General features: G+C 44.1%; 1 protein-coding gene across 10 annotated transcripts in view; it reads left to right on the top strand.

The window, feature by feature from the left end:
- ENPP2 (ectonucleotide pyrophosphatase/phosphodiesterase 2) overlaps positions 1-22380 on the top strand; it is a 947534-nt gene that overhangs the window by 810743 nt on the left and 114411 nt on the right. For all 10 annotated transcript variants that reach the window (XM_086966157.1, XM_086966156.1, XM_086966152.1 and 7 more), the window contains exons 13-19: positions 3351-3476; positions 4133-4164; positions 4913-5040; positions 10774-10855; positions 10946-11033; positions 17849-18021; positions 18658-18706. In XM_086966157.1, the coding sequence (XP_086822283.1) occupies positions 3351-3476; positions 4133-4164; positions 4913-5040; positions 10774-10855; positions 10946-11033; positions 17849-18021; positions 18658-18706 (678 nt within the window). The remainder of the gene's footprint in view (positions 1-3350; positions 3477-4132; positions 4165-4912; positions 5041-10773; positions 10856-10945; positions 11034-17848; positions 18022-18657; positions 18707-22380) is intronic.

The following is a 22380-nucleotide window of genomic DNA, read 5'->3' as shown; positions in this document are numbered from 1 at the left end:
AGGATGAGGATCTCTGTCTTGTCTGTTCAGTTTGAGGCGGCTATGCTCCATCCATTCGGCGATGGCCTTCATTTCCTGGTGGAGGTTGGATTAGGTGGTGAGGGGGTTCTTGGTGAGGGAGAGGATCAGTTGCCTGTTGTCTGCGTAGGAGATTATGTTGAGATTGTGCTGTCAGGCGATGCGTGGGAGAGGCGCCATGTAGACGTTGAACAGAGTCTGGCTGAGGGAGGATTCCTGCGGGACGCCGCAGATGATCTTGGAGGCTTCGGATCGGAACGGGGAGGCGGACTCTCTGGGTTCTGCCGGAGAGGAAGGAGGAGTTCCAGTCCAGGGCCTTGGCTTGGATCCCTGCGTCGTGGAGTTGTGTGCGTAGTGTGCTGTGGCAGGCGGTGTCGGAGGCGGCGGAGAGGTCCAGAAGGATGAGGGCTGCCGTCTCGCCCTTGCCCAACAGGATCCTGATGTCGTCTGTGGCGGCGATGAGGGTGGTCTCGGTGCTGTGGTTGCTGCGGAAACCTGACTGGGAGGGGTCCAGGATGCAGTTGTCTTCGAGGTAGCGGGTGAGCTGGATGTTGACTATCTTCTCGATGACCTTAGCTGGGAAAGGAAGCAGGGAGATGGGCCGGAAGTTTTTCAGTTTGCTCGGGTCCGCCTTGGGTTTCTTGATTGTGTCTTCGATGCTCACATTGGCCCAGGTTGTCAGGGGGTCGTAATCGGTGGGGTGTGGTGGTTCCTGCGTGTTGGGACCTGTGGGGGTCGTCCGGGGGTTGAAGCTGTTGTGGATGCCAGCGATCTTGCGGTGGAAGAAGGTGGCGAGGGAGTCGCAAAGGGCTTGCAACGGCGGGATGTCGTTGGTGTTGGAGCTGGGGTTGGAGTGTTCCTTAACTGTGTTGAAGAGCTCCTTGCTGTTGTGTGCGTTGTTGTTGAGGCGGTCTTTGAAGGAGGTCCTCTTGGCGGTCCTGATGAGGTGGTGGTGGTGGTTGCGGATGGCGTCTTTGTGGGCTGCGCAGCTGGCGAGCGACTTCTCGCTGTGTCATATGTTCTCCATCTTCCGGCAGGTTCACTTGGACGCTAGGAGTTCCGGGGTGAACCAGTTTGCTCTCTTGCTGGTTTCTTTGAGGGTTTGTTTTTTCAGCGGGGCTAAGGTGTTGGTGCAATCGTCCATCCATCATCTGAGGGTGCACGCGCCATCATCGGGGTTGGAGGGGTTGGTGGGTGCGAGGTTTGTCTGTAGTTCTACGTCTGTGATTTTGCCCCAGCAGTGACGGGGGATCTGTAGGGTGCGGTGATCTGCAACTGGTTTCCGGAAGGTGAAGTGGATGCAGTGGTGGTCGGTCCAGGTGGGTTCGGAGACTTGCCTGAAGGAGACGTGTGGGCTTGAGGAGAAGATGGCATTGAGTGTGTGTCCGGCGATGTGGGTCGCCGTCGTGATGAGCTGTTCCAGTCCGAGGTTAGCGAGGTTGTCTATCGGGGTGGAGGAGTTACTGTCGTTGTTGTACTCCAGATGGAACTTCAGATCTCCGAGGAGGATATAGTTGGTGGAGGTCAGTGCGTGCGTGCTGATGAAGTCGGCGATGGTGTCACAGAATTGTGGTCGGGGTCCGGGTGGTCTGTAGACAAGGGTGCCTCTTTGGGGGGGTCTTGGGGTCCGTGTGGATCTGGAAGTTCATGTGTTCAGCGGGGCTGAGAGTGTTGTTGGTTTTTGTTTAGACACTGATGGTCTTCTTGTGGACGATGGTGATTCCTACTCAGACTCCGTTGGTGCGGTCTGTGCAGGTGATCCTGTATCCGTTGGGGATGGCTATTGCGATGATATGGGGAGGGGGGGCCTCCGTTCATCCAGGTCTCGGTCAGGTAGGCGACGTCTGGAGATGTGAGGTCGAGTAGGTCCCAGAGCTCGACGGCGTGTTTACGTGCGGAGCAGGTGTTAATCAGGATGCAACGGAGCTGGTTGTGTGTTGTCGTGGCGTGTGTCTCTGCGTCTTTGATGCAAGTAAAGCTGCAGATCTGGCAGGTGAAGGGACCATGGGTGTGCTTCGGGGTGACCCTGCAGCAGGTGGGGGTTCGTCCTGGGTTGAGAGCGAAGAGGGTGCTGGCGTCCTATCCGAGGCAGTCATCATGGCTGGTACAGGGGCCAGGGGTTCTGGCGCTGGGCGCGATCCAGGCGCAGATCGGGGCACACTGGCTTGCCTTAGGCGCACCTTCGGCACGCCATGGTGCGCCCATTGCACGCATCCGCTGCTCGGCCGCGCAGCGGCGCCATTTTATTGGGAGGTGGGGGGGGAGCAGCTGGGAGGTGGGTGGCAGGGGCGAACGAATGGGCGCGGGGGCGGGCCGCAGGGGCAGCAGCGGCGGGAACTGCGGCAGGGAGCGAGGAACAGAAGGAAAACTAGGCACCAAAGAGGAAGCTGAGGCAACCGGTCACAGGGTCACTCAAGCGCTGGCGGAGCTGCAGGGGGGGTAGAGGGGGGAGCGACATACCTAAAATGAACATAAAATGCACAAAAGATTATTATTATTCTTTTAAGTGAGGCGGGGTAACAGATGCAGCGAAGGAGACTGAAGAAACACAGGAGTGGTGGGGGCAATAAACGCTCCCGGAACATGAGACAGGTGGTGTATTCGGACCTGAAAGCAACACTGGGGAGGTCGTAAGGGATGGGAAGCAACACAGGGAAGATCTGTTAGGCGGGCGAGACAGGTATGCAACACTGAGGGCGCAGGTGAGAGAAAGCAGTGTGGAGCACATGGGTGAGCGCAACAGTAAAGGGCAGGCAAAAGAAAGAATTGCAGGTGGATGAAATTCACAAGGGAGTCAGCTGGAAAACACATAGACTCTCATGGAGTGTTCAACACAAGTAGTGCTTGAAAAGCAAGGACTGGAACTAGAGGTGGCAGCTAATCAATGAGATTGTAAAGAGGTAATTCTTCCTGGTGGGTGGTATCAAAGCTAGTGTGCAAATAACAACCAGGCAAACATGTGAGAAGGAAAGCCATCCAATGGTGAGCAATGAGCAGGATCCAAGCTCCTCTGTTGTTGGTAAGCCACAGTATGCCTCCAAACAGGCCAGACAGAGCATATGCTGTCTAGTAGTCTCAACCTAAAAAAGAAGACGTGCATCTAGTTATTCAGTAACATGTGGAAACCCTCTTTTTCAACAGGGTAATATAGAATTTCTCATGCAGTACACATGTTCTTTATGCAAGAGGAATATAATATATTGTGCTAATCTAGTGCACATCATTTCCTTTGAATCCTGGAGTGGTGATGGATACATAAAGTGCTCCGTATTTCAGACACTGGTTATTACAGACAAAACATTGATGTCTAACATGATTTCTTTCACTCACAGGTATGGAAGATTTTTCTTGCGAGAGAACTGAGTACTTAAGTTCCTACTTAACCAATATTGATGATATTATTTTGGTGCCTGGAACCTTAGGCCGAATCCGCGCCAGATTTAGTAATAATCCCAGATGTAAGTTTGTTTTTTATTTTTCTTAATCACTGGTTATCTGTTTGTTTACAGTCCCCCTGTAAAGTTTTAACAATATTTTGATTTAATGTAAAATTTGTGAAGCTGTATGACGGTTCGTTTGACTTGTTGCTGAAGCCTAAAGCCAGAGAAACGTGACTTACAGAAATGAAATTATCTTAGTGTTCCTTATAACCTTTATTGATGCGTCCATTTGTCTGCATAAATAAATGTATATAATTTGAAAGTTTTAGTCTATTGACTGACATGTTAATCTTTTGCATGCTCGCTGTGAGACCAAGGATTATATTGGTAGAATCCTGAATGCGTGTTCCTTCAAATGTTCTTGTGCATGTTGAGAGGCCCCTGTGGGCGTGTCTTATTAAAAATCCTTAGAGATAGTACACGGAATACTACATTGTGGTAGGTGTAAATTCTCTACTGATGATTCATCAACTGGTAGAATGGTTCCTATGTACAGAAAATTAGCAATATAATTGGATTTTCTGCTGGTAATGTGATCAAAAATATCTCAGTCACTACTGTGAAATGTGTTGTGATTTGTGACGAGTTTAATTATTTTGTACACGATTTCTGTGATTTATTGTAGTAAACCTGTTGGAGTATTTCACACCCTCTTTCGCTTTGATCTTTCTTAGATGACCCAAAAGTAATAGTTGCAAATCTCACAGTAAGTACAAATTCTAATAATGAATCAAAGCTTTTATACATTGTAAAAAAAACTGTTTATAAGACGTTTAATATAAGTTATAAGTTAAATGAATCTCCTCACCTTCACTGAAAACGCTAGTACACAGCAATTATTAACAACTGTTATGGCGGTTTAAAGTGGTCCAAAACTGAAATTGTGTTTTAAAGCATCTTTTGCAAAGACGAATGTGTAAAAACTCTTAGTTTTAGAAATTGTTGCCAAGGGTGATAGCATGGAACCTTTTACATAATTTCTGGAGATTTTTGCTGCATCCTGCCTTGCAGCATAGTGTCAAGCAAATTTACATTTTGTGTACAACTCCTCCATCTTACCACTGCTTGATGCTTATTATATTGCCAGTGAATATTTTAATAAGAACTGTTAACCAATCTATAAAAAGTTCTGGCAGACACCTGTGTGAAATATTTGCAAATAATCTGTTCATCTGAGCTGATGCTTCAATTATCGCTGGGACTAGTATCTCAGGATCTCCACCCGCCATGTCTGTCCAGTTTCCTATTCACTATCAACAAACAGAGCTATGCAAGGTTCCAGCTTTACAGGTTCATTGACAAAGACGTGGCACTGTGTGTCTGTGTCATCCTAAATCCAAACCAACCAGTTAGATACACAATCTACACATCCTAACAATGTGCATGTTCAATACTAAATTTATAAATAGCACTTTGTTTGTGAAATAACCATGTGTGCCCTTGTTCTTTTTCAGTGTAAGAAGCCAGATCAGCACTTTAAACCTTACCTGAAACACCACCTTCCCAAACGTTTGCACTACGCTTTCAACAGGCGAATTGAGGATGTCCATTTGCTAGTGGATAGAAGATGGCATGTGGGAAGGTGAAATCAAACACTAACTGTTCACGTGGAGATGTTTGGTGAATGCACTTTCTCCATGTAGTGGGATCTGTTTTACAATTTCACATTGGGGCACATGAGAACATGTTATCTTTAGTAAGCCATTAAATAGTGGTAAATACATTGAGAATTAACTATATGCGGTAATTGAAAATGCTATTGTTGTTGGATATGGTGCGTAATAATGAATATATTTCCTGTTTTAGCAATTTGCCTTAAAATTTTAAACACCGACAATACATTACAATATACCATTAAAATTACATATTAAAATGACTCCACATGCACAGACCCTTGTTAACCACTCAATAACGTACTGACATTTGTGCAAAATATGGAAGATCTGGAGTTTGTCACCTATCCATAACAATCTTCTTATAGACCTAACAACTCATCTTGTGGCTGAATCCATCAGCCTCTCTTTTCAGTTGCAATAAAACAGGATCAAATACAGCAACTAATATTCGAAGTCCATTTTGCCTACTGACACTATCTTTATCATCAAACTCAAAACATCTACAATACTGTCTAAGATGCTTCCAATGCAGTAATGACTCAAAGTGCAAATATTTATACAAATAAAAATCACAACATTTACAACATATCCAAGGTGATATTCATGAAAAACTTTACCAGCTGTGGACATTCAGTTTACAACCTAGTTATTCAGTAACATGCTGCCCATAAATAAGAAGCTATGAAATAATAAAAATATAACTAAAAGCGGATACTATTTTGGCTGTACTAATCCCATAAGACCTAAGTAAGGGCAGAAGCCAAGTTTTGCAATGTCTTGCAAACTACTTACAAAAGAGCTAAAGGTGCATTATTATCTTTCCCTCTAAACATACCGTCACAGACTTCACGCCAGTTTTGTAAGCCTTGCACAACTTACAAGATATTCTCTGGTAGGAAAAATCTCCGTTTAGGATGGAGCTCGTCCAAATAAAATGTATACCCTGAACCTGCTTTACAATCAAAATAGTCTGCCAGTATACTGCCTGGATATGGTGTGTAAGAACTCCAGATGATTTAGTTAATGATCTCTGACAAATTATTATGCAAACTTTGAAATTTGGGGAGAACAGCAACAAACTGTTTTAATGTGAATCATTATGTATTGATTATAGCATGATTTTCCTGTTTTCATCATCAAGCTTATTATGTTTAGTTATGCATATTGATCTTTTATGAAATGCTGTTTTATATATGTGAGAATAAAATAAAAGCAGGGGCATGTTTTAGGATTCGAATATAGTGGCAAACATAACTAATCCCATTCTAAACCTTCCCATCCTGCATAGGACCAGACAGATGCCCACAAACACTTTGCTTCCTTTAAAAGCTGCACGGTTGATAAGTCACTGTATTTTCATAAAGCACCATGCTAACTGTTGACCATAAAATTACTGGGAGGAAGAGAGTAGCACTGTTCTGACAACAGGCTCTAGTTCACATGTAATGATTCAGCTTCTTACTTTCCATGGCAACTTCAACACACATTGGTGCATAGATTCCAGAGCATTTGAATTTGCTTATTTTTTTCAGTAATTTCCTTCAGATCTGGGGGAAGTAATTTCATCTGTATACCTGATTTCCAACTCAAGACTGTTTTACTTTTTTTAAGGGAGGGGCATATAAAGGATTCCAGTCTTCCATTCTCTTCCACCGCAGGACAATCAAGTGGACACACATCTATCTGCCTGCACCTCCTCTGCAAGCCAGTTGTCTTTTATTATTTTAGACGCAATCCCAGAACTGAATTCTGTCAGTTATTAGAAGGAAGAGTTAGGATATTGACATCGGCAAGTGGGGACAGGTTGACGGATGTACTTCTGCTCATGTCTTCCAGTGGAGTGACAGATGAGGAAGTTACCCCTCCAACATGATGCTTACTGGAGGAATGGCAGTTCTACAGCACGTCATTTACAAAACATTACTTTTCCACGGATTTTACAATGTGTTGCTTTTCAGCGTGGTATTTTACAACACATTTTGCATTACAAATACAGATATTTACAGATATATATATATAGTGTGTGTATATATATATATATATATATATATATATATATATATATATACGTGTGTGTGTGTATACATATATCTATATATATATATATATATGCTGCGGTTTTTATTCGCAAACTTCTTCTTGCTAGAAACAGACCCAGTTGTCCGTGCAAAAAGGTTTTTTTATTTCTCCATACCCCGCACTGCTGCCATCTACACTGTGTGTGTGTGTGTGTGTGTGTGTGTGTGTATATAGATATATTATTATTGCTCAAATTCCTTCGTTCTCAAAACAAAGAATTCTCCGCACTCCCGGGTAGATTTTCAAAAGGTTGCTTTATTCAGACAAGACAGACGCCCTCGCGTTTCGGCATTCAGCCTTTCTCGATGTCAATAACCCTAAGACATCGTCATGTTTTTAAACATACCTTAAGGTAAAGGAAGGACTACTGGCTAGCTGACTATAACCAGCGCCATCTTTGAGTGGTGAATATTTACAGAGATGAAATCAACTTACATGCACATTTACTATTTTAAACATGCATTTACCACCCTTTGCATAAGTATCATCGAAAAGTGATTGTACAAAGATTGTAACCACATCACATGTACATTTTTTGTACTTAATATCGATTAACTCATTTTGCAATATATATATATATATATATATATATATATATATTTATTTATGTGTGTGTGGAAAAACGATTATTATTTGCCAATAACTTTGGTGCCGCTTGATGAATCTTCACACAATTTTCTAAGAACTTCCCCTTTCATGTTTAGCTGCTGTGTTCGAGCACGGGCCGAGAAAAAAAGGGGGGGTTCAAAAGCACATTTTTCCCATGTCATATCTATGGGGATTTTTCATTTTTTGAACACTACTACAGCCCGAACCACTGAACAGAATTACAACAAATTAGGTACAAATTTAGATATTGGTCCAGCAAGCATGATGTTTTATTATTTGGTGTAAATCCGTTCTGTAGTTTGAGATATTTAAGTTTAAAAAATATAGATATCTTGGAGCTCAACAGCCTACTGAGACCCTACAGAAATTTGATTGGCTGCCCACACTTCAACCAGGAAGTGTTGGCAGCCATCTAGGGACTCGGTTGAAGCGAGTCCTACAAAAAATGTTTTACAAAAAGAAAGAAAAGGGGGCAGGTTAGAAACACCCTGACCCCGGATCTGGACAAAAGTAAAAAATAAAGCAAAGTGTGGGCTCTCAAGCTTTGTTTGTCGACCTCCGGGTGGGCTAGGTCCGGGGGGCATTGTTTTAATAAGGGAGGGGATTTGCACAAGACCCCTGTCCTGGGGCATATTATGCCCTCGGGGACCACCATCTTTCTTGGGCTTATTAACCTATTAATGCGGGCGAAGCCCATATGGCCATACTTGTTGCCCTGGGGACAGCCACCTCTGCGGGTCTTATTTCATTTTAAATTGGCAGGCCTCTCTGACGCTTCAGGGACCAACACCAGCTTGGGGCTTCATTGTAATGTGATGCGGAGGGGCGCATGGAGTCATGATGGCAGGGGCTGCCACCTCCCCGGGAGTTTGATAAAAAAAAAATACAGGGGCCCGCCACGTCTGGGGGGCTTTTATTAGAGATAATGCGGGGTGTTACGCGGCCTCCTGCAGTCCAGGGGACTGCCACCATCCTGAGGGGCTTTAATAAAACATAATGCATCGGTTGCCCTGGGCAACCCCCGGGGACCACATCCTCCCCATGGTTAAATCACACAATCCTCCTGGAGCCAATTATAGCCCTGGGATCCGCCACCCCCCACGGCCGGCTGCAGCAATGTCCCAGGGTGCCGACTATGCCTGGGATTAGTTTGCGGAGTGAAGTGCAAAAAAAATCTCTGCCGCGCTACGCGGATCTCTGCAAGCAGCGGAGTGCATTAGATAAATGCTGTTCATGGTGATTTTCAGTGCCAGGTGCTTGTCTGCACTGTGCAATCATTGCAAACGGCACCATGCACAGTGCAAGCGGGCGCTGCTTCCTTACTGCCGCTCGAGTAGATTTTTACTCTAACTGCAGCTTTCTCAACGCGAACAGACGGTTTCTCAAAGCAAGCGGTCGCGAGCATACGCGACTACTCACAATGAGAAACCTGGCTGCCCGCATTGAGAAATCTCGCCGGGAGGTTGGTTTTCCACTCTCGCGCTCGCCAACTTGAAGTTGATGATCGCGAATGAGGAAAAATCTCGCTGGGAGGTGGCTTTTGCTCGCTTGCCAACTTGATGTTGACGAATGCGAGCGAGGAAAAAAACTCTGCAAGTATAGAAGAGTAACTTGAGTGCAGATTACTGTTCACGACTGGTGTTCAGTATATTCCACACAAGGTTTTTGATTCTGCAGAAAGTTTCCAACCGGGTAAAGTTTCTACATAGTAGATACTAAGCATTGTAATCAGCTTTCAGTTATTAGACAGAATCACCTCAACATTACAATTTCTACATAACATAGAAGCCTGCGTGCACCAGATACTAACCTATCTACATGTGGTTCTTTTACTCCAGAAGATGTGCTAACTATAAAGTTTTGACCACAGTATGAAGGCTGCAGGTAGTATGATTTTTAGCACCTTCAGACCATGGCTATTTTAAGCGAATATATATATATCTTTTTTGACAAGTGTTGCAAAGTGTGTACACTATTCTTAGTAGAGACTTTAAATACTCTGTTGTAGATTTCCCATGAGTTTCACTGCCTGCAAAGAATGTGGTACAGTGTAAATTCACACCATAGAGTAAACACTGTTTAAAGTGCCACTGTTTATACTCATATCAACTTCATTTTTCAATGTAGGTTCAGTGTCTTTGAGGGGTTTGATACAGATAGAAGCTGTCCATTGTATAACTTTAATTTTGGAACAGACGTTTGGTATCTTGAGGAATTTAGCTTTCTCTGAACAGTTGTATACATATTAAACACCGTGTGCAATGAGGTTTTCCCATATATCTGTTGTTAATGTGAACTAGGCTACCTGTGAAGTGTATGGTATTGGGTCGTTGTTGCACATAACACATGTTTGCTACACCTCAGAGAGTTGTATCTGGTATAGCATTAATCACTCTTTACCTAATTCTGAGCTATGTTGTACTTACTTTCAGCCTCTAATGCCATATTTGTTTATAGAGTGATGTGTACAAAAGAAGCTTGGATGATGTCATCAATGATGTCACTCGTCATGTCATCAATGTCATAGGACATCTTTAACCCTAAAAACCCTTTACCTCTACTCACCCCTGAACCATAAAAACCCCATACTTTCCTTTATTGCTACGTCCCCTTAATACACCACCCATTCATTCTTAAACCCTCTTTCCTTCAAGTGACAAAATGATGTAATTTAAAGAGTTGCTGTCTTGTGTTATCAAATGCTTATGTTAACTGAGTTGTAAACATTAAATACCTTACAGGAGAGGTTGCACTCACTATAGTTTTCCTTGGGGGAAAGGAATACTGATATTCGAGTTTTTGACTGAGTCCATTGTGGAAAATGGTAGACATTTTGATGATAGATGCACTTCCAAGGAGTATAATTACCGTGCATCAGGTATAGATTTGGACATGTACTATTTGAGTGTTCATGTATAACTTGAACAATCTTGTGCAAGTTCTAAAATGAGTACAAGTAGTGGTTAATTGTATTCAAAATGACTCCTTTTTAATATTTTAATTTAATACAGGAAACCAGTGGATAAAAAGCCTGCTGGAAAATGCTATTTCCATGGGGATCACGGATATGACAATAAGATCACCAGCATGCAGGTACCATTATAACATAGACAATTTACAAAGATAATTGTCAACAAATGGGATCTTTGCTTTCTAATCTGTTTCTTCTCTATTTTTTTAAAGACTGTATTTGTAGGGTATGGCCCTACTTTTAAGTTCAAGAACAAAGTGCCTCCCTTTGAAAATATTGAACTCTACAATGTAATGTGTGGTAAGCTGTTAGATTCTTTTTCTGATTTAAAGCCTTTTGCTTAAACTCACAATTGATTGTTGGTAGACAAAATTAGTGTATGTTGGCAATTAAGTATTTTTCCTTTTGCATAATAACACTGCTCCAAATTTGCTAATGTTTTCAGTTGAATAAATTAAGACTGCTGTAAACCAGTGTAACATTTATTGTGAATAGTGGCAAATGTAGTTTGGTGTTTATTTGTCAGGGGTTTCTTATAGTTAAAGGGACACTGGCTATGAAAGACACTAATGCAACCTATTAATCAGGTGCATGGCTTTTCTTACATGTATCAAGTCATTCCCAAGATCTGATGTGTTTTTTTGATGATTGATGTAAAATTAAGTGTGTTCAATCTTCTAGAATATTACCATGGATTTTTCTGCCTACTTTCATTTGATAACCCTGAGATTGAAGGAAATTGGAAAACGTTAAGCCTTTTGGCCACCGTCTGCTTGCAGATTTTATTTTTGCTGTACCACCTTTACAACAATGCCAATGTACAAGCATTCCCGATATATGTGCTCCAAGCCTCAATATCTAAGAATCTACATGAATCGCACAAGCCTTTAAACTCTCTATATTGCTCCAGTCCTTTAGTACATTTGTATAGTTCCAACAGTTGTGTCTTGCAGAGCACATCTTCAATTGTTGATCTAAATGGAGTATCTGAAGTTGAATATAGTCTGATGTTCTTATGAAAAACAATTGGATTGCTTGTGAATATCCTCAAATTTGGCCACTGGTGCTGAAAACATTTTTCATTATTACAAAAATATAAAAGCAGAAAATGATTTTGATGTTTGACTTTCAAACGGTCATCATCATAGAACCTCACATTCATATTTAACTGGAATATAGTTTAGATTGATAGCTACATTTGTTTAGTACACTCTATGGCGATGTGGGGTTAGGTGAAGTAATGCTTTATGGAGTACTAAGCCTAGAAGTACATTGGTGTGCAGATGCGATTGTGTGGCACTGAAGCTAATGAATATGGTCACTTGCATCAAGCTAGAAATATGATTTGGATGAACGCAATGTCAATACACTAACAAATGTGATATGATCAGCTGATGGGCTTGTTCATGTCAATGCCAATAAATGTTATAACATGTGTTTCAAAGTCTGTTTGAGATTTATGAAGGATTAGAAGCCACAGTGTTTACTTCAACTTTTAAATATTTGCCTTTCATTTTAGGAACATACAAAGTACTACCATGCTATAGTTTGTTTTAATATGAAAGCACAGTTTCTATACACTACCTAATATATAACGGAAGTTGCATTAAAAAATATTGTGCAACTTCAGTTCAAGTGTTACGCATTGTATGTACATCATGAGAGAACCATGCCCAAATGTGACTTTGTTAATCATGCGAGGTGCAAGGTTATCAAGGTGCCCTTTAATGTTGTGTATGTTGTGCACATGGTTGCACCGTTGGTTGAAATTGAATCTGTCAACTTAATAAGATCCTCCACATTTGGATGATTCCGTGGTGGCAGTTGGCTGCATTTGATCTTGCTCCTTAGGTTGTGGACATCACCCTTGCTACCAGGCATCCCTCTGCAAACTGTGTCTGTGCCGGTTGCAGGGACAGGTTTGTGGCCTGGTGTGACACACTCAATACAAACCTGTTACTGGCTAAACTGTTAGATGTCTTGTTTGTTTTATTCCTGACCCAGCGAGACTTGCAGTGAGCACCATTAAAGGTTACTTGTTGGCCCTCTTTGCCTTTTTGTGCTTGCTGGCTCAACCGTCATTGTTTAGATCACCTGGGATGAGGATTTGACACATGTCCACCTCCACCTTTTGATTTTTTCCTGGTCATGGTGACTTGTGCCCACTGCATGAGTAAACTTCAAACTTTCTTCGTGCAGTTACCCTACACCACTTGTGACTCCTTTTTCACATTAGGCAATCCATTGGTCTTCGAACATTCTCTGCTCTGCCTCATCCACCCAAAATAGGAAGAGAGACTCCACAGGCCAGACCCCAAGAGAGCCTTGAGGTTTTACTTCAATCTCACCAAAGACCATCTGGTGGACAGTCAGCTTTTTGTGGGTTCTCTGGTGCAAAGAAAGGCAAGTCGGTGTATAAGAGGACAGTGTCCTATCCTCTGCATTAAAGTCTGCTATGCATTAGCCAAGAAACAGATGGATCATTAGCCACAATTTTTAACAGACACTTAAATCACAATGTAATAATATGATAGACTACACAAAGAGGGATCCTTATTTGTCTCAACAATGCTATCACTGCTCCTTTTATATATGGTAATATGAACCATATCCTCCTTGCATTCTCGATTAATAGAGTATGGATAATTCTGGTGTTCATCTGTATCTTAAAACTATTTATTTCTGAAAACATTTATCCCTGACGCATTCTGATATTGCAACACCATAAACATATCCTTTATTCCATCTTGCTAATCCGAGCCATCAATACGTAAATCATTGTGTTGACAAATTCAGAATTATCAGCTGTGAAAGATTGTTTCTTGGAACTGTTTCTTTAATTGGCAAACTGCAGTATAAAGTTAAAAATACAAGATTATCTGAGAAACCTTGTATCTTCCCCTAATTGGTAAATCCATAATGAGATTGACAATTCAAAAGAATTGGCTTCTCTCTATTTCTCTCCTGCCACTGCCGGCCCAAGAAGCTTGCATAACTCATATGCTTCTAAGTTATTTTTTTTCTATAGGTTTTATGATTTATAATTTATCTGGACTACACGACATCTGAGCCTCCAGTTAGGCGCTTAGATAGTCTATTAAAGCAAAGGCAAAAAATAGAAGTATATTTTAAATGATATATTCACTTGTGATTTTATGTACTTGTAGAGAGCATAGTTACTTGAAATATTTTTTATGCTAGAACAATAAAAAAAACACAAACCCTAGACAAGGAGGGGAGGAAGTCTGAAGTACTTAACTGCCTCTCTTGTTGCTTTTGATCAATCAAAACCTGGCATTTTACTAAACCTCCTTGATAGGCTTTAGTAGTTCCAAAATACAGGATTAAAACATGTGGGTTGCACTTTCTGCCGTAATTGATCAAAAAATCTTATTTAATAATGTGTGAGCGCATCAGAAGGACCAGACTAATCTATCCATCTAAAGATCTTTCCTGAGATCAAAGATCATACAAATCAGATTGTCAGTGTAATGTTCTGTTATGTGATTTTGTTGAGCGCATAATTCACACGAAGGTCTCAGAGCGCTAGGCTGTCTCGGGGAAGAGAAAGGAGAGCAGGGAGGGCTAAGAAAAAAGGCTAAAACAGCCAGGTTTTGAGCACCTTAGGGAACTTTCCGTGGTCAATCTTCGTACATAGATGCAGAGGGAGTGAGTTCCATAGTGTAGGGGCAAGATAAGAGAAGGATCTTCTGCCATTCCTGGTGGTGCGGATTTTGAATGGAATAAGATGTTTATTAGCAGATCGGAGCGTTCAAGAGGGGTTATACCTTTTTAGTTTATTAGCAAAATAGTGAGGGCCATGTCCACAAAGGGTTTTGTGGACCAGACAGTTGATCTTGAATGTTATGTTTTCTGATATGGAGCCAGTGGAGAGCTCTCAGAGTGGGTGTCGAGTGGGATCGAGATGGTAGATTTAATACCAGTCTGGCCGCTGTGTTTTGGAGGACTTGTAGTTTTGTTAGCTTCTTTTCATTGATGAAAGCCATGAGGGCATTGCCATAATCTAGTCCGCTGATGATTAATCCTTGCACCCACGGCATTTGAGATGACAGTGGGACCCATTTAAAGATCTTACGGAGGTTGCGCATTAGTCTGTTGCAGATGCTGACCACATGGTTGGCATGATCGGACATGGAAAGATGATTGTGAACTTTCGAGGTTCGATCTGTCAAGTAGCTCCTAAGCCAGTTCAATGCGTTGCCCCAGACACCCATCTCCCATAGACGATTCAAGAGTACTTTGGGAGATGGTGTCGAAGGCAGCCGACATGTCGAGTTGGACCGGGATGGCTGATTGTCTGGTGTCGAGGGAGAGTCTAATGTTGTCTATTTCCAGCAAGGTGGTTTCAGTGCAATGCGAAGCCTGGGAATCCAGATTGAGAGGGGTCCAGCAGATTGTTGCTCTCCAGGTAGGTAGTAAGTTGTTTATTGATTAGTGACTCTAAAACCTTCCCAAAGAAAGGGAGATGGGCCGGTAGTTATTTGGCTGCTTAGGGTCTAGAGCAGGCTTCTTTAGTATGGGTTTGACCATGGCCGCTTTCCACCTTGTTGGAACAGTAGAGTGTAGTAAGGTTAGGTTAAGGAGCGTGTTAAGGCCAGGAAGAAGGGCTGGCCCGAGTTCAGACAGGATGTGAGGGGGAACTGGGTCTGCAGGCCGGATTTACAATTACAGAGAGCAGTTCTGACATCCTCTTGGAGGAATTCATTGAGGGAGGTGGAGTTCGGGGGTCATTGCTGGCAAGCCCCTGGTGGTGTTGTTCACTGACCTTGTGGGAGAAAAGCCTGTGACTGTTGTTAATTTTGTACACAAAAAAAGAGGACAAAGTGTCTACCCACACTTGCGATATAGGCTGTACTGGCTGGCAGGAGATCGGGCTGGTGAATTCTTTTAGTATTTTAAACAGTTCTTTGCGAGAATTGGAGGCCTGATTTATTCTGTCATCGAAGTAGTTTTTTTTGGCTGTAGCTATATGGTCAAGATAGCGTCTGCGGGTGGATTTGTAGGCCTGCCTGTCGTCTGCACTTTTTGAGGGCCTCCACTTGCTTTCTGCCTTCCTAGCGGCAGGCTTGTCTAATTTTAAGTTGGCAGTAAACCAAGGTAATAATTAGTGGTGACATTTAATATTTTTTATGTTTAATCACAGTGTGGTGGGATAGGATATGCCTGACCTCTGCCCCTCTATTTTCTAGTAACAGATATTAAAAGATATATTACCGTGAGATATCCTTTTAAATAATTCACTTACAAATGTACACCTGTCACCAATGGAATACATCAAGGCATAGAAGCACAGAGCAGAGGCATTGTCTTACATGCTGTCATCTGGGTTTCCCCAATGTTATACCTGCAAGAAGGGAACTTTCTTCTGTGTCTAGTGGTAATAAAACATAATTCAAATCTCCTATGTCAGAGTATAGGAATCGGGTTAGAAAGATAAAGATGTTGGCAATTTGTGAGGAAAGCTGGAACTCAATAGGGCCATAGTAATTAGGCACTTTGACAGGAATGTCACCATTAATTGATAACAGAGCAGTAGTCCATCTTTTCCAGCAAGTTTCTTATTTTACCTGCTTTATTCCTACCCTGTTATGAAAAAGTATACCTCTATGTGCGATCCACTCAATGATTTTCACATGCATTCTTCTTGGCTGCTTCTATGTCTGATATCTGTTTATAGTAAAAGGGGTTTCTTGTTTTGACTGCACTCCAACTTTCTGCTGCTCTAAATGAGCCATGAACCTATAGCAGTAGCAAATATTTTTAAAGCCATTAATATTTAGAGACTCCAAACTTACAATTTTCATCCAAGAATTAATAATAACTTAATTTTAGAGAGCATTTCTTTATGCATTTTTCTGGTTTATAAGCACTGTAAATAATAGGGGTTTCTAGCATCCAGTATAATAGTACTCAAGTTACCATCCTCCGAAAGATACAAGGCAGAATTGGCCTTGGTCGGATTTCAACTCTTGACCTGCTGACCGCCACATACCTAAGTGGTGAGTGAGCGGTCTGTGAGCTATCGTCCTGGCTAAGTAACATGCCATTGATTTGACTGAACTGCCCCTAAAAATTAGGCATGTTGATTATATCCTCCCTCCGGCTTCCACCAGGGTGCATAAGTAACGGGTACATTATTGATCATTTAACAGAAATTATTGAATTATCTAACTCGACTTCTCATAACAGATATGTAGTAATACTAGATCGTGGACAAGATTCCTTTCCTGCTACTGAGAGTTTCCTCAAACCTGGGCTATTCCATATGGGATGCAGCATGGCCTGCCTCTCACCCCTGTAACTGCGTCATATTTCTGGTCATATCTGGCAAATTGGTCTCCTTCAGAGTACATTCACTCTCCAGTGCTCTGGCCACACCTATCTCTTCCTTATAGCATGGGAAGGTCGCTACTCCATGATGGTGCCTTGTTGCAAAGCTCCTTCAACACAAGGCCCAGCTATAGAACTCTTCTTTGCCACAGCGGGATCCACAGAGAGCACACTGAGGCAGCCCAGCTAATGGGTTCGCCTCTCATAAAGCTGCAGCCTTCTTGCAAGCTTCATGGCCAGGGAGCCATCTTATCTGGTAACACCAACAAAATCTTTACTCACAAGAGTGCCAACTGAGAGCAGTGAATGATTAAAAAACTATGTTGGCGTTTGATTGGGGGCTTTGGGAAGATGCATTTTCTCAGCTGCAAGCTAAATTGAAATCATTCCCTTTCTGATGATTTTTACACTAAGCTATACTGCAAGTCTTTCGGATGTGTTAATTAAATTACATTTAAATAATTAAATGTGTTTTACAGAACTTTACAGCAATCACTGATGCAAAATTAACTGTACCTTCAGCTGCATCAGGCCCTTGTCTGCTCACCTCCAACTTAGAGCCAACACTCTAAAGTCCTAGGGGCTGAGATTGGGGAAAACTGATATATTTGCCGTTACCCAGCCCCACTGTTGATTTCTTTGACATTTTTCGCTGATTTTGAGTTGACCTAAAGTGAAATCGCATTTGACCACTTGCGGTCACCTTCAAAGATTAGGTTGATCAAGTAAACCGTCACAGAGCTGTTGCCTTTTCTCTTTGACAGATGTTCTCGGGTTAAAGCCAGCTCCGAACAATGGAACCCATGGGAGCTTAAATCACCTGCTGAGGGTCGCTGCACATAAGCCGACCATGCCAGAGGAGGTGTCCAGGCCCCTTGTTACTGTATTGGCTACTCCAACACTAAACGAAGAGCTGGGGTGCTCGTGTGACGACAAGGTAGAGCCATAATAATGACGATTGGTTTACGTAAACTGATGTTGATTGGAGATATATTTTGTAAGGTCACGGAAAATATGACCACACTGCTTCATTTTTATCGGGAAATGTCTTTTTGCCACTAAAAGCAAGAATATAATTGTCTCTCAATTATACATTATTTCACTTGTTGTGTGTGAGGTCTATTTTGGCCTTTTCTAAATCTTCAAATTAAATACAGGTCTTTAAAACACTAGCTTGAACAAGAGTAATGCAGAGTCTGGGATTACATTGTGAGAGTTTGTGCTGTTTGGTGCACAATTGCATAAATGACCTACCCTAAACTCTGTGCTAACCATCTGTGCCACAGCTTCCACAAACCTACCCAGTCTACTGTCCTTTTCATGTTGATGTAATGCAGTGTTTCTTTACTGAATATAAATTTATAGTTCAGAGCATTTTGATCAAGCTTAAGAGTTGGCAAATAGGAGAAGTTGACAAGTCGCTTATGTTTGCTTGATTCCAATGTAGACAATGACTTTCACTCTCTTCACAACAGAATTCTAGGACCAGTACAAAAAGTAAAAGTACCTGTGATCAATTCATGCAATTTACTAGGCTACTAACTTTCTTTTTTTTTTTTTAATTTTTGCAAAGAATAAAGCTGAAGAACTCAATAAGCGCCTGTCCCTGAAAGGAACAGAAGGTAAGAAAACTATCCTCGTAATTTTTTCCACATATGTATAACCATGTAAAATCAATGTGACTTGTAAAATTATCACCAGCTTCAAAACCACTGCTGTGAAATGCAAAGTTCATGTTTTGGTTCAGGTGAATAAAATATGAAAATAGCTCATGTTTTGTTCCCTAAGGTGGCAAACCATATTGTGGGTATTTTGGCTCTGCAAAGAGATAAACACAAATATGTAAAATAGTGCCTTAGTACCAGACATTTTTCCAATTTTTCTTGAGCAATATTGTCCATATAGATAACCTAATAATTCGTAAGACCCGTACATATCTGAGTACAATGTGCTAACCTATCTACAAAGTGACAGAATGGCTCCAAAATGACCCTTGGGTACTGCTAAGAAATAGAGTACAAGAAAGGGCATTAGAGACGAGTAAAGAGATTTATCTCATTTAAAATGTTTTTGTACAGTTTGTGTGGAGGATCTCTAATAACTGTGCTTTTCAGATTCTCAATGCGAATTAGTATTTTTAATGAGCTGTGAGAGCTTTTCAAGAAGAAACACTGTACATAGCAACAGGACGGCAGTATATGGGTCACTACCTGCTTACGTGTGCAACATATAGAAAAGGTGTAACTTTGGTGGATGTCAAGAGAAAATGATAGCAACAGAAGACATACGTTTATCATGAATATTTACCACAGCTATGGATAGCAAGGTGCAATGTTAGCATTTTGATGGTGGCTGCATGAAAGTTTACCTGATTTCTGTAGTAGGGGATCTCTGTGTATAGTCATAATCTAGTGAATAGTCCCGCCCATGTGCGTGGACCCCGGCAATCAAAAATAATCTCTTAAGTTGTCAAAATAATGCAGAAACTGCAAAGACACTTAAGAGAGAATTTAAAGACAAATAATGCAGCCTATATCCACAGGCTACACTGTCCAGTACTTCAACTAGAAATTCCACCAAAAATCACCACACACAGCACAGCCTGCTAGTTTCTACCATAGAGAAACCTGCCTCCCCCAGTCAAAGACTCAGGAATGATAGAGAGGAAGGTAGGGACAGACAAGCCCCATAGGCTGCCATTATGTGGCTTAAATAGGATACTGTGCCTTTAAGAGAACTTTCCAGAACTTCTCCCAGTATCCCAGAATGCATAGCAGGTCCCTCTACTTTCAGTTCTTTTTTCCGGCTCCTGCTTACAGGACCCTGGCATTGAGCTCTCCCTTTTTCAAGGGTTTATTGGAATTGTTTTTGCACTTTTGAATTCTAAAAGTGTTGCAGTTTATTTCTTGGTGTTCTCTTCTCACTTTTGTGCTGTTTTAGGTGTTTTGGGGCTCCGAAATGCCTGGCCTTTTTGTGAAGTGCCCAGCATGTGAGAGGAAGAAGGCCAAGAGTGATCCCCATGAGGTCTGCATCGTGTGCCTTCCAGAAGATCATGTCCCTGAGGATTGTGTAATCTGCCAGCAGCTTTCTGCTCGGACCTTGAGGGACAGATTGAAGATCAGGCTGGCTGGCCTGGAGGATAGGCGTCTGCGGGCTGCAGGTGGGTCTGGGCAGCCTGGGAAGGTTCCCTCTGCCTCTGCTGAGGCCCCTGGGGGTTCCCCGGGGGCAGGAAGTCCAGCAAACGGTCCCATTCTCCGTCGACGTCGATGGCATCGACGACTACGTCGAGAGGGATGACGACGGCGTGCTCCCCTTCTCCCCGGGGCTCCGGGTCGAGACGGCGTGACGGCTCGACGGCGAAGGAGAAGCCGACGTCGAAGCCGCCGTCGACGTCATCGTCGAGATCTTCCTACCGACGCCGAAGGCACAGTGACGTGTATCGGCGCTCGCCGTCGAAGCGGCACCGACGCTCGCCGTCGAGGCGACACCGTCGGTCGTCGTCGAGGCGACACCGTCGATCGCCGTCGAGGCGACACCGCCGGTCGACGTCGAGGGGCTCCTCGACGTCGGGAACATCCAGGCGACGGCGGCGTTCGTCGTCGAGGGCGGACCGCCCGATGTCGAGAGGGCGACGTGAGAAGTCGCGGAAGAGGAGGTCGACGTCGAGGGGTCGGCGTTCGACGTCGAGGAGAAGAGGGTCGACGCCGAGGAGACGGCGTTCGACGCCGGAGTCGAGGAAGCGTCATTCGACGCCGGAGAAGCATCGCTCTGCGTCCAGCAGACAGCGGTCAGCGTCGAGGAGTAGGTCACCCTCTCCAAAACGGCGCAGAAGGGACTCTAGTCCAAGGAGTCACGCTGCTTCCAGTGGAGGACACAAGAGGAAGCGGTCGCCTGCTGATGGGGATGGCTCTCCGCGCCCCTCGCCTAAAGGGTCACCGGGCTCGGTGTACTCGGAAGTGTACACTCCGTCTCGGCCCAGGACTCCGACTCCTTCCCCCTTGCCTAAGGAGGATCCTCCGCCCAAACCACCACTGCCTTCAGGAGACCCTCCTCCACCTCCGGTCCCTCCGCATGGGCCCACACCGCAGCCGGAGGTTCCTCCGCCGAGGTCCACTTCCCTGCCGTCCCTGCCTGTTCCTCCTAAGGGGACTCCGAAACCGAAACCCCGGGAGGAACCGAAGAAACCCCGTGAGGGACCACGGAAGACCCCTCCACGTAAACCAAAGGAGCGCCCACGAGCTGGCAGGTCTCGCTCTCGCTCTGGGCGGAAGGAGAGATCGCGGCGCAGATCATCCACGAGATCGAGGCACCGCCATAGGAGGCGCGAATCTCGCTCACACACGAGGTCCTCCGGGACAAGGGATTATTCACCTACCCTGTCGGGGTCGCCGGATACCAGAGTGTCCCCGATAGATGACCTAGTTGCTTTTCAGGACGTCCTGTTGAGGGGCGCGGCGAAGCTAGGCATATCTCTGACAGTGCCTACGCCAAAGATGTCGGTCATTTTCGAGACTCTTCATCAGAAGCATCTGTCTCGTCCTCTCCTGCCCCTGGTGCCGGGCCTGGAAGAACCGGCTATGGCTCTGTTTCTCACCCCGGCGGTGACGAGGGCGGCTCCGTCGAGATTATTAAAGAAGTACCGGGCTCCCGACTCGGATCCCGCCTTTTTGAGAGCGGAGCCTCCGCCTGACTCCGTCATCGTCACGGCGGCCCGCAAGCAGCATGCCACCACTCCGACCTCCACGGTTCCCCCGGACAAGGAGTCAAGGTGGATGGACTCGGCGGGGAGGAAAGTCTGTGGAACTTCCGCTACCTTCATGAAAGCGGCGAGTGCCACGGCTCTGTTGGGATGATACGACCGCGCCCTCTGGGACTCCCTCGAGCGTTTTGCGGAGCATTTGCCTCGGGAGCAGCGTGAAGACTTCATGGAAGTCCTGAGTGAGGGGATGCTGGTGGCCAACCAGATAATCAGCGCGGCTGCGGACTCTTCCCTGTTGGCGGCTCACGGATTTTGCCACGGAATCAACCAACGGCGCCACGCATGGCTCCGGCTTACGTCCCTGAAACCGGACGCTCAGCAGAGGGTGGCCAATCTGCCGTTCTCCGGTGAGACCCTCTTCGGAAAGCATGCGGAAGATGAAATGGCCCGCATGAAGGCGGAGGCCGAAACGCTGATGGCTGTGGGCCTGGAGAAGCCCAAAGAGACTAAGAAGCAGTACCGCCCCTTCCAACGGCGGTTCGGCGGACAAGGCCGAGGAAGAGGACAGGCTTCGGGGCACTCGCAGCAGCCGTTCCG

This window comes from Lissotriton vulgaris, chromosome 4_1 (genome assembly GCF_964263255.1).
Source record: "Lissotriton vulgaris chromosome 4_1, aLisVul1.2, whole genome shotgun sequence".
In the NCBI taxonomy this organism is placed as follows: domain Eukaryota; kingdom Metazoa; phylum Chordata; class Amphibia; order Caudata; family Salamandridae; genus Lissotriton; species Lissotriton vulgaris.
Note: the sequence above shows the minus strand (reverse complement) of the source record. Positions and strands in the feature narration are given on the sequence as shown.